This window comes from Aulonocara stuartgranti (assembly GCF_965226115.1).
Source record: "Aulonocara stuartgranti genome assembly, chromosome: 22".
Taxonomy (NCBI): Eukaryota; Metazoa; Chordata; class Actinopteri; order Cichliformes; family Cichlidae; genus Aulonocara; species Aulonocara stuartgranti.
Genome location: NC_138957.1, coordinates 12524843 through 12542602, shown reverse-complemented (window position 1 = coordinate 12542602; position 17760 = coordinate 12524843). Strand labels below are relative to the sequence as shown.

The following is a 17760-nucleotide window of genomic DNA, read 5'->3' as shown; positions in this document are numbered from 1 at the left end:
CATGCCTTTATAACAGAGACAGCTACAGCATCCTATAAGCAAAAAGTAAGCGTAGCTTTCAGCAACAAATCAGATTGTGGCCACAAGAAGGAAAGGAGAGAGACCGATTTACTTTGGTACATTAACTTATGTCTGTATTTAGCTTCTCGTGATGGAATGCCACAGGTCAAGCCTAACATTAACTGGCATAATGTTAGCTTATGATCCTCTGCTCTTGTTGATTATTCAGCGCTTGTCTGTTGTTAGGAGACGGGAGGGTCACATGTTTAATGTGCTGACAATATGTAAGTGCAACATTATCTTGATGTTCATGCCCATTTGTTAGAGCCTTAACTTCATTTCAGGAGATGAGGTTTGAGATGAGGAGGAAGAGGATGACGTTTTATCCAGATGCTGGTTGTGCTCTCTCAGGTTTTCACTTCTTTGGTGAAAGATGATAAAACATAGCTATTATCTTTCATATCCAGAATGTGAAGCTGCAGATACAAATTTGTACCATGGTGGTACATAGTGTGTCATACATAGTATGTCATGCCTTTGTGACATACTTTGTCTGTGGCCACTCTCTACATAAAACATGATTGGTGGAACAGTGATGTTCATCTCGGCCACTGTATTCAATACAGCAGGCAACATGACAGCTTCCACAAACTGGGGCTCAATCCTGAGTATTTAAATGGATCAATTCTTTATATTTATGAATAATTACAGAAGCAGGGTTTGATGTCCAGTGCTGCACATTGCTTTTTGATTGCTCTCACTTGCCAGTCAGCAGTCTGGAGTGTTTTCATGTAAGCTTTTTTAGTATTGTTTTATGCTTGCCTCAAACTTTAAGTGAGGTGCTTCCAAAAAAAAGAGAAAAAGAGTGAGCGGAGTCGGGCCATGCTGCACAGTGAAAATTAGACTTTTAACTACCAAGATGAGCTTTATCCATCATTTGCTCCTAAATGGACTCATCTAATTTAGATTAATTCCTGCCACAGAAACAAATTCAGTGGATCCGAGTTGTGCGTTCCCGGGAAATTTGGAAAATGTCTGTATTTTCATTTTTCCGGCAGCTATCATTACAGAGTGAAATTCTGAGAGCACATTATTGAAATGCCAATACTTTACAGTCATTACATTGGTCCAACAGTAGTTTGAAAGGTCTGTTTCATTTCCCTTCACCCTTTTCTTGCTCTTTGTGTGTCTTATTTTGTGTCTCACCGAGTGATTGTGTGTGTGTTTCTTTATTCTTTCCTCACCCTTCTCTGTTTTCTTTTTGCCCTCTTTCATTTGCCCGTGCACCTCCCCTTTGCCTTTATGTGGCAGAGGAACAGCTGTCTCGTGCAGGGCATAAGGTTGGCCAGGCAGTCCGGCTGCAGGCTCCGCAGAGCTCAAACACTGAGCTCATTGTCTCACATACAAGCTCGCACACACACTCCCCTGTCCTACTCACACACAAGCCACATGCTCACATCCATTTAAAATCGAGGCAGGAAGGAGTAGGCAGCTGAACCCACATTAGCTGGGTTTCCATTGAAGTGCATCAGCGTGAATTATGACATCTGAAATTGGAAAAAGCTGAAAGTGAGGAATGCAATATGTGAAACATTTCATCAGCAACTTCTCAGAAAATGCCCTTTACAGTGTGTGCGGGGTGATCTAACACTGGGATGGTTTGGAGTAAAAATCACAGTGGTCTCTTTATAAGTAGCTGTAAAGTGTGCATGTGGTCGTTTCTATGAAGATGCTGGACTTCAGTTTAAAACTCCAAAGAGGATTTTCTGGTGTGGTCTTCAGCTGGTGTGAGATGTGACCAGCATTAGCTGCAGGCAAACAATTTGCTCACCTCAAATCTATCCTTTACCTTTTGTCAGCCTTTTGTTTCTCTAACAGCGGCCTCTTCTTTTCTCTCTCCAAGCCAGCTGAGAAAGGAAATTTTTTTTCTCCCCACATCATTTCAGATGCTTTCTTAAAGAAGGCGCCCGATTGTGCTAGTCACCCAATCTCAATTTTATTGTGACATCTTCTTCCAGTTTCCTCCAGAAGACGTGTAAACACGATTAGGCGTGTTGATTTTTATCTTTGATTCCTTTATGACTCTGAGCTTGAGCATCGCTCCAATTTGTAGTTCATTTCCACCGCCTCGACTGGAAGTCTTAATTTATTTCTGATTTTATTTCCTCTCATTTGCAGCTCCCCCTCAAATTGTTTTTCCTTCTGTTCATATCTTCCATTCAAGCAGTTCTTTTCTCTTTTTTCTTGTTTACACTTCTACACGTCTGCCAGCTCTTGCTCTCTGGGTGTCTTTGTCCTCTTTAAGGCGAAATTAGAATCATCACCTGCTTTTGAATGAATGAATGGCACAAACTCACTTCATACATACATATATATTCATTCATTCATTCATATATATATATATATATATATATATATATATATATATTAGGGGTGCAACGATACACAAGATTCACGGTTTGGTTCGGTTCGATACTTTGGTGTCACAGCTCGATATTTTTTTGATACAAAAAATGTTCATGCTTTTTTAATTTGTCATTTATTAAAATTATAAATATATATTTTAACTCAAAAGTACAGTTTTTAAATTTAGTGTTGCTGAAACAAAGTAATAAAAAAATTAATCTATCTGATCGAGAAATCACTCATCTTTGGAAAAGAGAGTTTATTACAGAGAAATGGCTCTTTCCAAAATAAAAGCTATACTATACGCTTCTTCTGGGCTATATTCTCAGCAGCATATTAAACATATCAGGTCCCCATAAGGAGAATCATGTGCTAACGGCTGTCTAAATGACTCGGGTAAAGTTTGTAGCATGCGTGCTTGTTGTTTTTGTCTGCTTCCACTTGTCTTTGCACTAGGATGATGTTGGCAATGTGCAGTCATATTCATTTTGTTCCCACTAGTGCTGTCAGCGTTAATCTGAAATGACGTTAACGCCACAACACGGCAAATCTCCGTTAACGAGCTACCGTCGATCGCCCCGTGCGTGGGGCTGGACGGCCAACACGTTAACGAGCTAACTGCGCTAACGCAGTAGTTCCCACCCATGTAATTGAGCATTGCGTGGCACATCCAACATACTGTTTTACCTTTGTCCATGACGCGCTTACCTTCAGGGTCATACTTCACATGAAGACCAAAATAGTTCCAAAGGCCAGATCATCTGAATGAGGGTGGGGGAGGTTCAATTTGCCATGTTGCAACGAGCTTAACTTCTGTCTTGCTAGCTTGTGCTGCGCTCAGTGGATCTGCGCTCACAGTGCAGCCTAGGCGGAGTAGTCGAACGCAGATCCACTGAGCGCTCAACACAGACAGCATCGTCAGAATAAAAGTTGATAAAATAAATTAAACTTTGTATTGTATTGTGATGTTAGTTAAAGCAGGGGGGGATGCTAAATTGACCATACAGAGCTGTTTCAAAGTTGTCTTTGGTTTTTTCACCATGTGACTAACAAAGTTGTGTTAATATGCTAGGTGGGGTGGCTCAAAATGAGACACACAGCCATCCCTGTATGTCTTTCTCTATAATTCTATCTACTATACACACAGAGAAATACCAGCTGTCTCTCTGAGCATCTATCGGTCTTTCTTTCACCATTCATGCTGCCATCCTTCTAACCATCATCCTGTCTCCTCTCGGTACAATCTGTGTGAGAGTGTCTGTCAGAGACAGAGCAGGAAGGCTGCTGGTAGATAATGTGTGCAAATTTGTGAGGGAGCATCCTGTTCTCTGTAACAAGTACACAGCGCTGTTCTGTCTCCTCTTCTGCCCGTTCATCTCCTTTCATCTCTCTAAAGCTGTTGTCCTTCCAAAAAAAGAGAAACCCCTTTAAATCTTCATCCTCCTTGATTTGCTCTTCATATCCTTCATCCATCTATCCATCCATCCTTCCATCCGTTCTTGCATCCAACTCTCGCTTGGCTGAGGGTGGTGTCGTGCAGAGAAGCCGTAAATAATTTATCTGCCTTGGTTGTTCTGCCCTGCACTGCTCCCCTCTTTTGGATGAAGAACATTTTGAGAGGTACACGCAATCCACACAGGCTCTGACAGAGGATTTGATCAATAGCCTGCACAGCTCTATTGATTAACACGTGTAGTGTATGTCAAATTATAAACAGTTGTATTTTGTTGCTGACTTTGAATGCTACAGGAATACAAAAAGATGCTTAGTAGCAATGTCAGGCAGGTTTCAAGAGGATGTGGGCAAGGCGTGCACCACAAAATACTTCCTAAAAAGAAAAACAACTTTGAGATATTACAAAACAGCAATCTTTGGTTTGTGCTGACTTAATCATTCTGAGCTTAATCTGACTGGGTGAAAATCACAATATAAGACGAGTAGATTTGGAATATTTTACCCCAAATTAATGCAGAACGATTGGAAGCAGCATCATGCAATAAGCTAGTTATTGAGACACGCTCATGAATACAGCTTACAGATGCAGTTAAATGGAAACAGAAACAGCCCCAAAACTCTAAAAATTGCAAAGGTAAGGAAGTTAGAATGTAGTTGTTTCACTTCTTTATTTCTACCTTATTTAATGAGTGTGTCCAGTTACAAGAACTCGAGAACATTTGTAATGTGTAGGGTTTTTTGTTTTTTTTAACTTGTTTACACTTTGCCTGATTCTTGCTTGGTTCCCTCTGGTGGGCAAACTGTGGCGTGCCAACACTCAAAACTTGGATTGGGGGTGTTTCTCCCATCTCTTCTTTACTTTTTAAATTTTGGTTTATCGGTTGTTATAAATCCAGACACTGATACATCGGAAAACGGCTAATATGTATTTGGGGCGACCGTGGCTCAGGGGGGTTGGGAATCGCATCTGTAACCGGAAGGTCGCCGGTTCGATCCCTGGGCTCTCTGTCCTGGTCGTCGTACTGGTGTTGGCCAGAGGGGCCGATGGCGCGATATGGCAGCCTCGCTTCTGTCAGTCTGCCCCAGGGCAGCTGTGGCTACAACTGTAGCTGCCTCCACCAGTGTGTGATTGTGAGAGTGAATGAATAGTGGTATTGTAAAGCGCTTTGGGTGCCTTGAAAAGCGCTATATAAATCCAATCCATTATTATTATTATTATTATTATTATTATTATAATATTGTCTCACCAATAAATCGGTGTGGTTATCAGGAAGGAATAGCTTTGGGGAAAAATGGTATTCCGACCCTATAGCAGATTTCCAAAGACTTTAAGATGTGGTTGCCTAACACACATTGGAGATGTTCAGATACTCAGAGTTGGCTTTGCCTTTACGTTGCCACACGTTGGTATACCAGTAGTGGTGTATATGTCTGCTGATGATGAACAGTACATATATGGCAAACAAGCTTTCACGTAAGACAGAGGCAGTGGTGGCTAATATCATTCCTCCCACACGCCATCACCACTTTATCATATAAATACAGCCCTGAGGCCACGTTCTGCACAGCATCTGTGTGTAGTCTACTGTCATCCATTCAGAGTATGTGATTGTAGCTCAGAAAGTGAATCCCCCTGAAGATGCCAGGAAAACTTTGTGAAACCCTTTCAAGTCAAAAATTACCAGTGGACCTAAATCCTGTCCACATAAAACCAGAAGGCTGAGTTCAAAAAATATATATATAAATAAAATCTTGGTGAAACACACTATTATTCAGTATTTCAGCATAGGAAAATGCAGCCTTTAATCAAAGCAGACAGCCAGCTATTAAGACTAAAGCACCCTCCCAAATGGACACACAAGTGTTATTTGTTTAGCATGAATGGACAAATGGATAAAGTCACTCTTTACGTTCACTTGGGAGCAGTTTTTTCCTGCCGTGAAAAATGATGAACGTTACAAAACCAAAGATTCGCTGTTGAACGAGTCGGAGTAGTAAGAAAAAGAGAAAAGAGAAGAAAAGATGAGACAGCTCAGAAGTATAGGAAACTTATGTGAAAAGTCAATGTATCTTTCAAGAGTTCATCAATCATCCATACACCAGCCTATGCATTCTTTATTCCTTTTTCTTCTCTTTCCCCTCTGCTTTAGAGGGAATATCTGCCCTGATCACCCCAAGTTTACCTTCCAGTGGCAGTCAAGGAGTACTCTTTGTCCCACCAAGCACTCCTGAATGCAATTTGTGGTCCATCTGCGTTCAGGTTTTTGTTGGGACAGCGTGCAGAAAGGGGGTTTTCACCCTCCACAAACGTGCTACCGTGTAGTCGTCCAAAATTCCAACCACATGTTGTTGGATGCAGATGGCCTATGCATTGGTTGAATGCTGGTTGTGTGATAAGTAGGTCGTAATAAAGAAGGGGCGCGCCAGCGGCATTCATCGGGGACCAGAGAAGCATTAAAAAAATCATCAAATATCAAAAATGAAAAGCAAAAACAGTGGCCGCAGTAGACGCTTTATTGTTTTTGACATTCGGTTTAACTTTAGCTGTTTGTAAGCTAGACCGGTTGTCAGATGTTTTTGCCACTGCCCCAATCTGACAACAAATACTCGCTGCAGGTAGATGCCGAATGCCTTCCCCGTAATTCTACTCAAGCGTAAAGGAGGTCATGTACGCCCACTGTGAATGACCATCATTCAACAGAGATTGTCGAGCACCAGCTATCACCCACCTATAGCGCAGTCTTGAGATTCCTTTCCAGGTGCATGAAGATAATGGTGGGGTGTGTGATGGTGAGGTTGGGCAGCGTTAGCGTTTAACACCTTGGCCCCCAGGACGACCTCCAAGGAGACAACCACACTAGGGGTTAAGTACCTGGGACTTCAGGTTCCATCAGTTGTTTTGGAGCTCAAGAAACTCCTTGGATAATAAGAGGTTAAACATCTTCTCTAACCTGAAGGTTGCTCTTTTCAAGGACTCAGACTACCATGACCTAGATGACTGAGAACCTAAATGGACATTAGCTCAATTGAAAACCCATTAAAATGACATTTTTAACCGTGTCTGGGCTTGCAGCACAGTCAGCCAGGACAGGACAAATTTCCTTCACTTAAAGTAATTCTCCAAGAAAACTTTAAAATGTTAAATACTATTAGACCTGACAACTCGCTAACGAACAGCAAACCAAACTGCATCATTCAGGAGCTCCAACTCTGCTGAACGATAAATATCATGAGTTACTTTTCTTTCAGGGCATTTTATGACTTGATCCGGTTGTAATGATCTCTTGATCTTTTGTCTCTTTTTTGTGTCTGATTATTACCGAGCTTAATGATACACTCCAATTTCCCTCCCACTTGTGCAATGGATGAATTCAAGTTTCTTTGTTTCCTTATTCTGTGATCCAGAAAATATTAGATATTATGTCATCAAATGACTTCTGTAACTGAACTGTAATTGCAAATGGGGGGAAATAATTGGTTTGTACAAACACATGTGAAGGTGAACATATTCAGTGCAAATTAAAAACATCTCAGTTCATGTAAAAAGTAACTGCAGATGGAGTGCACATGAACACCGAAAGGGAGCGCATCAGCTTTTGATGTGTGTGATCATCTCAGACATTTTAATGCTGGAGAAAACGACTTTGAAGTTTAAAAGGCTGAACACAGCTTCTAACAAGAGAAGCCTAGCAAGAAATGTGCTCTGTATCCCAAGATATCCCTTTCTAAAACTCTCAACTCTGTTCGAGTGTGAAAATCATGACGGACAACTGTGTGACACCCAGCTGTCACATTCCAAGAGGGAGCTCCATTGCTGGGTGATGTAAAGCTGACGGGAGATGCGTGTCATAATTTGCAGGGATGGCCAGAGCAATTTGACATGGAAGACGGACAGCACTCATCCTTCCTTTCCCTTAATAGCTCTGTGACCAGCTTCTGACATTGAAAGACACACGCACAGTCTCATACTAGCCCAGATTTCAATCCCCGACCCTATTTGTTTTATAGAAGCTATTTTTGCTGTGTTGCCCTGGGTTTTATAATTTCTCAGATTGAGAACATTCAATAAACATGCGGTCTTACAGCACATAATATAGCCTGAAATACTGTTTTCAGCATGCTCTATGTAACTTTTACATAACACACCCTTTTATTGTAAATGTCTGACTAGATTGTAAAGTAACTTTAAAAAAAAGAGAAACCTTTCCAGACTCTCACTGTGACTTCTGACACCCTGTGGACTAATTTCTGTGGGAGAGACTTTGGCTGTGGTGATGTGGTACTTTTCAGTGCTTTGCCTCATTGCCTTTCTCCTGCTCCTTAAGTCAGCTGTGACCAATGCTAGCAAATGTTAGCTTTGAAATGGAGTCCACTAATTACCAACTGGTACCCAATGCAGACCATAACACAAACTCCAAATTAGGAGAAGACCCCCCCCCCACCAAACACTTATGCGTCATGTACTATTTTGCTAATTATGTTAGCGGGCAAGCAGGCTAAAGTTAGCCAGCTAGTTGCTGCATTGGTTATCAAGCAATTTCTTAGCATTAGGAGTTATTACCTAGGGTTTTTAAACATAATACTACTCTGTAATTACGTGAAACTATTCGACCATATTCAAAAATAGTCTTTCACCCCAAGCTACCCTCAAATGTCTTTTTTGCACTAGGTCAGATATAAAATCAGAGTTACATTTATTGCTCAACAAGGATGCTGTCAGCTGGCTAGCTGTAACTTAGCTAGACAGCAAGTATCTGAAATGGGTACCTTCATGAAGAACAAAAGTATGTTTTCTATCTAATGAATGTAGAAAAGTTTGTCTTTTTATAGAGTCGTTGTCTCCAACAATGAAAGCAAACTTGGTAGCAAAGTGGTTTACAGCAGCGGTCCCCAACCTTTTTTTGCACCACGGACCAGTTTATGTCCAACAATATTTTCACAGACCGGCCTTTAGGGTGTCGCTGATAAATACAACAAAATAAAACCAGTACCGGTACCCAAAAAAAGAAGCTTTATTCATAGGGGCAATCGTGGCTCAAGAGTTGGGAGTTCGCCTTGTAATCGGAAGGTTGCTGGTTCGAGCCCTGGCTTGGACAGTCTCGGTCGTTGTGTCCTTGGGCAAGACACTTCACCCGTTGCCTACTGGTGGTGGTCAGAGGGCCCGGTGGCGCCAGTGTCCGGCAGCCTCGTCTCTGTCAGTGAGCCCCAGGGCGGCTGTGGCTACAATGTAGCTTGCCATCACCAGTGTGTGAATGTGTGTGTGAATGGGTGGATGACTGGATGTGTAAAGCGCTTTGGGGTCCTTAGGCACTAGTAAAGCGCTATATAAATACAGGCCATTTACCATTTACCATAACGCACGAAAAGACCCAGAGAAACAGAGTTAACGATAAAAACAATAAAAAATAATGATATAAACAGATAAAACCCCGTAAACCCTACATTTCACACCCGAGCCTCAACTCTCGTGGCCCAGTACCAAATGACTCATTGACTGGTACCGGTCCATGGCCCGGGGGTTGGGGACTGCTGGTACACAGTGCTTTGTTTTGGTCGCAGGCAGATTACCCTATTTGATCGTAGTTTCCATGGGGGATTACTTGTCTGCAAACGGAGACTGTTCCCTTCAGAGTACAAGGTTGTTCCTTTTGAATGACTTTGGCTGCATTCTCAGTTTCCAGTTTGTGTTGCACTTTTTCAAGCTTTACTGAGGGTAGGTTAGTAGTCAGTGTTTGTGGAGATGTTGGTGTCTTCCATGCAAACTGCAGGTGATCGCAGCAGTCTGATAGTAACTAAAGCTATCGCAAGGAGGTTTTTGGTACAACCTATTTCACCTAAGAACCTCCAGCAACCACCAGCCAACTGGTCAGGGAACACACATTTTTCCCTCAAGACCGGTGGTTGTATGTGCATGAGCAATGTGCACATGACGCTAAACAAGAAACCTCAATCATGCTAATTATGTTGCAGTACTAATTATCTTCCAGGAATTTTAACTTCCCCTTTTGAATTATCCTGTAATAGCTCCTGTAATGGTTTTTGTAATGGCTAATTATTTATATTTTTATTTTATGTGGTAGTTTTTCCTGCCTGTTGATTCCTTTCTTTGTGTGCCTTCAGGTGTACCAGGGCCTGGACATTGTCACTAATAAGGTGACAGCTGAGGAGCGCAACCAATGCACACATCACATGATCGGCTTTGTGGACCCATTAGTGAGCACCTACACGGTGGTAGACTTCAGGAACAAAGCGGTGGCACTGATATCCTTTTTGGAGCCATGTGAAAGCATGGGAGCAGTGTTTTCCATAACACCTCTTACCGCATGTTACAACAATGCCCCACCCCAATTATCAAGTACCGGTAGTAACTGCAGAGAAAGAACTGATTTCACTCTTAGTAATTGATTTTTGTAAGTGTGCACGCATCCTTGTTTTGTCATTGTGTCTTGCTGCAGATGTTGCAGTGAAGATGAAAAGCGAGAGATCTCTAGAGACTGTATTTATAGAGGAGTCTCTGTGGTAAATCTACACACGGTCTGGGCAGTCACACCCTCCTGCAGACACTGGCCGTCACACAGATGTGGAGAGAGGAGGCGATAACTAGAGAGAGGGTATTAATAGATCAGGATGGGGTTCACGCACACACACAGACACTCGCTTTTCTCTCTCACCCTCACCAGCGCAGCGAGGGGATGCGGTAGCTCCAAGAATAGGCTCAGTGCACCGCGAGCCTGCTGGTGGGAAAGAGGGAGAAACGGGAAGAGATGAATACAGATTAGTAGAGCTGGAGGATTTTAACTGAAAATCAGGAAAAAGAGGAAGGAGTGTGCAAGATGGTTAAGACGCCTAATGGGTGTAATGACTCTTCATCAGCCATCAAGCCTTCTCTCTACATGCCGTTCACATAAACTCTCTCCTTCTGGACCTCCTCCTCTGTGGCTCTGTTTGCTCAGTTTTCCATCCCTCTTTCTGTTTTCTCCTCCCTTAATTTTCCTCGCTGTTTGCCGGCAGTCGCCCTCACTCCTCTGCAAGTGATGAGTGACGATGGCTGATGGGCCTTTATCTTGTTTGGTCGGGTATTTATTTAATCATCCCAGAGTGGAGAAAGTAGGCGACCAGAGGGAGGGAGGAGGGGAGAGAAGGCAAGGTGCAAGATGAGAGAAGATGCGACAGAAAAAGAGGGAGAAGGAATAAGGTGTGGCACACAGGCTCTGTCTGTGTGACCTGCAGGTTTTTTTGAAAGGGGACCTGTTATGCTTTTCTATTTTACAATTACAATTACAAAAGAGGTGGGACGAATTTAAATAAAAACAGAATGCAATGATCCTCTTCGCCTCAGTCCATTTTAAACAAGCTTTGCCCCAAAGAAGATGATGATGGTGCAGGATCATGTTCACATGCGGTTTCTTCTTTGCACGATGGAGCTTTAACCTGCAGTTGTGGATAGCACAGTGAGCTGTGTTCACAGTGACAGTGAGTCACTGAGCCTATGCAGTGATTTCCAGGACAGATTCATGCCGATTTTTTTACGCAGCATCACCTGAAGGCCTGCAGATCACAGGCATCCAATGTATTTATTTATTTAGTTAGTTTGGCCTTGACCCTTGCTCACAGAGACTTCTCCAGATTCTCATAATGTTTTGATGATTTTGTGCAAGGTAAATGAGATATACAATGTCACAATTTTACATTGAGGATTATTATTCTGAAATTATTCCACAATTTGTAAATAATCTTGTTACTTCTGCCTCTCTAAAACAGTCATTTTACACCCAATCATGTTACGGACCTGTTGCCAATTAACCTCTTACGTTCCAAAGTATTCCTCCAGCCTTTTGTTGCCCAAGTGGTGGAAATTAAAGGAGACACTATAATTCTGATTAAGCTGAACTAAATTGCTAATATTAAGTTTACACCTCTGACATTTGTTTCAAAGCTGTCTACTTTTTGGTCTTTCAAAAGTTTCAGGTTGCCCAGGTGGAAGCATTTCTATTGCTTATATTTTCTCCACAACAGTCTGAAATACATTCGGCAGACCATAAATAGTCTTAAGCCGGGGGTCAGGAGGTGTAATGGGTCATGACATGAGAGGCCTACTGGGGTAAGAAAGACCAGAATCAAAGTTCTGCAACACAGATTTTAAATTCTTTCCGAGACATAACCATATTTTTTGCTTTTTTTTTTTTCCTTATTGGAAAGCTCCACATCTTTAGGCTGAGGACATTTATTCAAATGACACAGTACAAGAAGTTTAAAGCTGACATAGCCAGATTTCACACTCCAGATGTCAGGAGAATCGTCCAGGCCTGGAGCGTGCAGGAGACAGGAAACCTGAGCCCAGTTGCTTTCTCTGAATTTACTGGACTATTACCTGCACTGTTCCTTCATGGGGGCAATTGGACATCAAATTGGGCACGACCTTTGTACTCAGGAGCTGGCTGATTTAAGAGTATTTTGTGTTGAGCTAAGACACCAGATTGTTTGATTCTCACATAAACCTCCTCTGAATAATGGCTACAAATGTTTAGAGTCAAAATAGCAACATAGATACAAGTCAGGTTTTTATTCAGATTTGTTGTCAATATTAACCATAAAAATCAGTGCTGTCAATAGATTAAAAAAAATTAACTACTATCGCACAATTTTCTGTAATTAATCGCAATTATTTGATGAATAGCCTGACTGCAATTACATTTTTTCAACTTTATATTTAAGCTTGTAACTGACATTTATGCAATATAATGAAGTAAATGCAGAAACAACACAGAGGATGTATGCTTAAATTCAAAGAGAATTTCAATAGTTTTCTTCAGTCTTTTAGCACAGGTTCTCTCCTCTGAAATACAACTTTTTAGAAAGTTTAAGGATTCACTAATATATAATATATATTAGTGCTCTCAAACAATTAAAATGTTTAATCAAATTCATCACAGGGTTACTGTGGATTAATTTTGATTAATCACGATTAAATATCATTCATTTTTATTCTACATTAATCATTTTGCATGAGCAAACAGACTGGAGAAAAAAGGGAAAATATACGCACTTAACATGAATGTTCAAGATTTTCAATAAACATGTTAACAAAAAACTCTGTAGACATTTATCCTCTCTCTCCGTCACTCTTGGAGAGGCACTTCATGTCCTTGAAACAAGGAACCAAATCTATGTAAAGCTCGTGTTCTCAACTACATTAACAGGTCTGCAGTTTGGTGCAATCCACTTGGTAACTGTGTCAGTCAATATGTCCGAGGTAGACTAATGAGCCCCCGAAGCTCCGTGAGTGGTTTGTCGCAAGCTGGGTGACACGTTAGCCAAAGTGCTAGCAGCATCCCCGACTAACGTGTGCTTCGCGTTAATGTGATATTTTAAGCTGGAAGTGTTCGGTAAAAAGAAAATTCCTTCTTGCACAATGTGCATAATACTTTATGTCGGTCGACTGTTCCGTCTTGTTAGTCTGTTAATACTCAAATTTCCCATCGAGGGGGCCAGTGTGCGTTTATCATCTACCAGACCCTGTGCACGAGAAAATGCTAATTTCCTGGTTTGAGACCGGATGTGGGGTTGTGCATTTCCGGTAGCTTTACTTTGCAGTCAATCGCTACTGCGAAGATTTACTCCAAAATCATGTCCAAAACTCAAAAACAGAAAGATCGCGTTAAGTTACAAAGAGCAGAAGGTGGGAACACTCACTGCTGTTGTGTCATGAAAAAAATCTAATGATCAATTTTGACGTTTAAAGAGTTTAGATCGATCAGTTGTTTACGTCACTCAACACAAGCAGAACTGCATTACTGCAGCAGAAGACACAGTCCACATTCAGAAGCACATCTCTGTATAGTGACTGGTCTTATGATTTAAACAGGCAAATGTTCAGCATTCAAACTACAGGTGAAGAATAGTCAAACCAGATGTTTCCCGTTAAGTCGATATCAGCTAGTCAAGTACACACCTACACAACATGTTAACAAACCGTGAAAAAAAGCCACACAAAAAATGAATCATTGCTGGTAAGGGTTTCTATACATTAGTATTTACGAAGGGTATGTTGTGACTTACCTTCAAAATTACAGTGGTCCCTCGCTATAATGCGGTTCACCTTTCACCTCGCTGTTTCGCGGTTTTTTTTTAGTGCAAGTTTGCATGCTTATTTTTTTTTTTATGTCACATTGTGTCCTGTGTCCTGTGTCCTGATCGCTGCAGACGATCTCCTCCGTGACGTCTCTCCTGTACAGTACAGAATCGCTGCATCGATCACTAGCAGTGTGACTCTGAAGTGCAGTGCTGTATGTCCACGATGTCCACGAAACGTTTTGCACTGTCAAAAAATAAAATTGGCTACTTGATTTCACCTATCGCTGGTTATTTTTAGAACATAACACCCACAATAAACGAGGGACAGCTGTTTACAGATACTGAGAAATATAACATTTGAATCCCTTTTCTCTTTTGCTCGGAGGTGCGGGGGAAAAAATATCGACAAGTCGATGAACATCATTTACAGATATATTGGGTAAATGCCCAAGACATCTATAGAAATGTAAATCGCCGCTTGATTCATTCATTTGCTTAACTTGTTTTGGACCGTAAACCAGGCGCGAATAGGACACCGGAAACAAAGCTCCCCACAGGAGTTTCCGCACCGGAAGTAGCATATGCTAACGTGCACATAGTCTATTGAGCTGACTTTTTTTTTTTTATTAGTAAAATTAACATACAGACAAAATGCACCATATATTACACATTTAGAGAATAAACATTCCTTACATATTAGCAACTTTCATACATAGTGAAAAGAAAATATAAAGATGGGGTCACTTAATTTAACAGAATATTAACTCACTAAATCAAAATCTTCCATAAAGGAAACAAAAAAAACAGCCTTTTTCTTTTTAACTAAAGTCAAAGATTTAACCAACAGGTTTAAGTCGTTTTTCCAGTACGCTAGCGTTGGTTTGGTCTTAAAAAAACGACATTTATTTATAAATTGCTTGCACAAGATTAATAACACATTAACACCATAATTAGCTTTCTTTTCTTTCAAAAACACTCCAAACATTATCATATTTAAGGTAAATGGGGTAATTTGAATCCCACTGGAATAAAGCCAGGTATGAAAATCCAACCAAAATATTTGTATGAAATTGCACAAAAAGAATAGATTGTCCAATCCTCCTCTTCTGTTTCACAAAATACACAATTACCAGTTTCTATTTTGAATCTATCACCAAGGAGTCTATTTGTCGGGTAAATTTTATTCAAAATTTTAAATTGGACTTCTTTCCCTTTAGAAGGGATAGGGAAGGTGATATAATCAGTTCTTATTTTTTCAATTTCTTCCCTTTGGAAATCTTTTAATATGTAATTACGTCTACTATTGAGCTGACTGGTTCAGCTGCCCGTCACTACCAGATCAACTGCTCATTTGCGCATGTTCGAAGGTAACTCTACTTGGACAAACTGCCCGAAATGCGTTGACGGAAACATTTCAGGGATTTTGAGCCATTCTGCACTCCAGATGCGTTAATTGTGTTATTATTATTATTTTTTTAAATCACGTTAATCGTGATGATGGCGTAATCTGTGATAACGCGTTAATATTTGGCAGCACAAATAAAAATACAAACAAATTTCATGTATCCATCCATTAAGTCCAATAATATTTGAGTGTTTTGAAATACTACTGATGCTGTTAACTTCAACAGTAGCATAAAGGGAAAACCCAGAATTCCTGAAATACTGGTTCATAAAGTTTTCATTAGGAATATGATGTATTCACTCTTTCTACCTCAATTAAACAATAATGATATTTTTAATTACTTTAGATTGTACATGAATGCACAACAATGTCCTGGAATTGTTAAGCCATGCAAAATACGCTGGGATAAACTTCTTCCTTGACACATTCCAACATAGATGACATGCACAAGAGGAACAAACTGCCAATCATTGTTGGAGGAACAAACTATTACATTGAGTCTCTGCTGTGGAAAGTCCTGTTGGACACTGGCGTAAGTGTCATAGATGCTCAACTTGAATACACCGCTCTCTGTCCTTTCTGTCTTTTGTACTGTTAATCTCTTAAATGTATAAATGTCTTATTATCTTTACCCATTTTACTTTTGATAACAACATTAAGCCAGAGTGCTTAAGCTTTCGCAGCTTGAAGATAATGTAATATTTCACTTTAGTTTCATTTCTTCATGCTGCATAGTCATTTACTGTTAATAAAACTGCCACGGGTGCTTTTTCTCATCTTAATCTCTGTTTTCATTGCACATTACTTCTGACTCTAGGCACCGCTCTAAACGGACCTTGTAATGTGTTAAAGATTTGGAAGCAGGAGCTTAATGGCAGTGTTCGAGGGCAGGTTTTGCAAATACAACTTGTCTCGCAGCAGGAGAACGAGGAGCCGGGGGACGGAGGGGATGGGTCTCCGAACAGGAAGCTCGAGCTCGAGAAACTGGGAGGAGCTGAGTTGCATAAACGACTGGCCGAGGTGGACCCCGATATGGCTGCCATGTTGCACCCAAATGACAAGCGCAAGATAGCCAGGTGATACAGCTGGTGAAGGGTAATCTGTCAGTTTTAGTGATGTGGATGTTGTGTTGGGGCATGTGTTGTGCTCCATGATGTGTAGCATGCACTCTGGCCTCAGGTTAAGTTACCCAGTTCTTTAATATGAGCTGGTAAGGATGATCTTTTCCTCTTAACCTGAGCACACAGCCACAAGTTTGGTTTCGATTTAAATCTCAACAGGTCGAGAGTTTTGGTGTGTTGGTTTTTGAAGCTCACTTTGAAAGTATCCTGGTGAGAAAAGGATTGAGAGATTGTTTGTTCTTCATAATTATTTGTATTTTTTCTTGTTTTATGTCTTCATTTTTCTGAAGGATATGCCCCTGGTGCAGCAATAATGAACATTCTCACCACTTTTAAATTGTATTCTTCATTTGACCGGATTGTTATGTAATTTCAGTTTACCCTCCCAGGCCTTATAAACAAGGAGTTCAATAAAACTTCATAGTACATGTGGATTTCAAGTGTTTGATTTGAACTTAAAACTTACACAGGAGTCTGCAAATCCACAAAGAGACGGGGATTCCACATAGCCGCTTGCTGGAGGAGCAGAGGGGGCAGGAAGGCGGTGATGGTCTTGGGGGGCCGCTAAGGTACAAAGACCCCTGCATCTTCTGGCTGCATGCTGACATGGAGGGTAAGGAGGGAGACTTGTAGATGTGCTCTTTGTGTGGGGGAATAAAACAAGCTTTGAAATGTGGAAAGTGTCTTTATTTCCATGCTACATTTGTCATATCTACTTCTTTCTGTCCTTCAGCTCTAGACAAGCGGCTGGATGCTCGTGTAGAAGATATGTTGTCTGCAGGAGTGATACAGGAGCTTAGAGACTTCCACATCCGATACAATCGACAGAAAATCCAGGACAACAGGTAAGGAAATAAGGTGAGGTGTCCGCTCACCTGAATGAACGCAACCAACCAGATCCTGTTCATCCTGATGGTTTTTTAGGTTATTTGTTTGTTTTTTTCTCCTGTCAAAGAAATATGCTGTTCTAGATAAAGCCCACAGTGTTTAGACTTCTGTTCTTGTGGGACTAATATTATTCTAGAATGTCCAGTAATTATTAATAATAAGGGATAAGCCTATTTATGTCTGACGCTACCAGGGGAGTCTAGTATTTTCTGCTAATTACTTTAGTGCCTCCAAGAATTTTAATTCCATGCTGAAGATAACTCTATAATTGTATTCTTGGATTGTACTAGAAGAATTTTTATGATTAACAGCTCAAAATAATCCTTTTTTTATACAAGCTTTGGATTGGTTCCTTTCTCACTTGCCCCCTTTTCCCCTTTTGTGATTGGCTACCTCTCACAAACAGAAAGT

General features: G+C 40.8%; 1 protein-coding gene across 1 annotated transcript in view; it reads left to right on the top strand.

The window, feature by feature from the left end:
• The window catches only part of trit1 (tRNA isopentenyltransferase 1), a 52708-nt gene that overhangs the window by 17738 nt on the left and 17210 nt on the right, over nucleotides 1-17760 (top strand). Inside the window, exons 2-6 of the mRNA XM_082520773.1 lie at nucleotides 9982-10125; nucleotides 15777-15872; nucleotides 16259-16416; nucleotides 16932-17074; nucleotides 17195-17306. Coding sequence (XP_082376899.1) covers nucleotides 9982-10125; nucleotides 15777-15872; nucleotides 16259-16416; nucleotides 16932-17074; nucleotides 17195-17306 — 653 coding nt within the window. The remainder of the gene's footprint in view (nucleotides 1-9981; nucleotides 10126-15776; nucleotides 15873-16258; nucleotides 16417-16931; nucleotides 17075-17194; nucleotides 17307-17760) is intronic.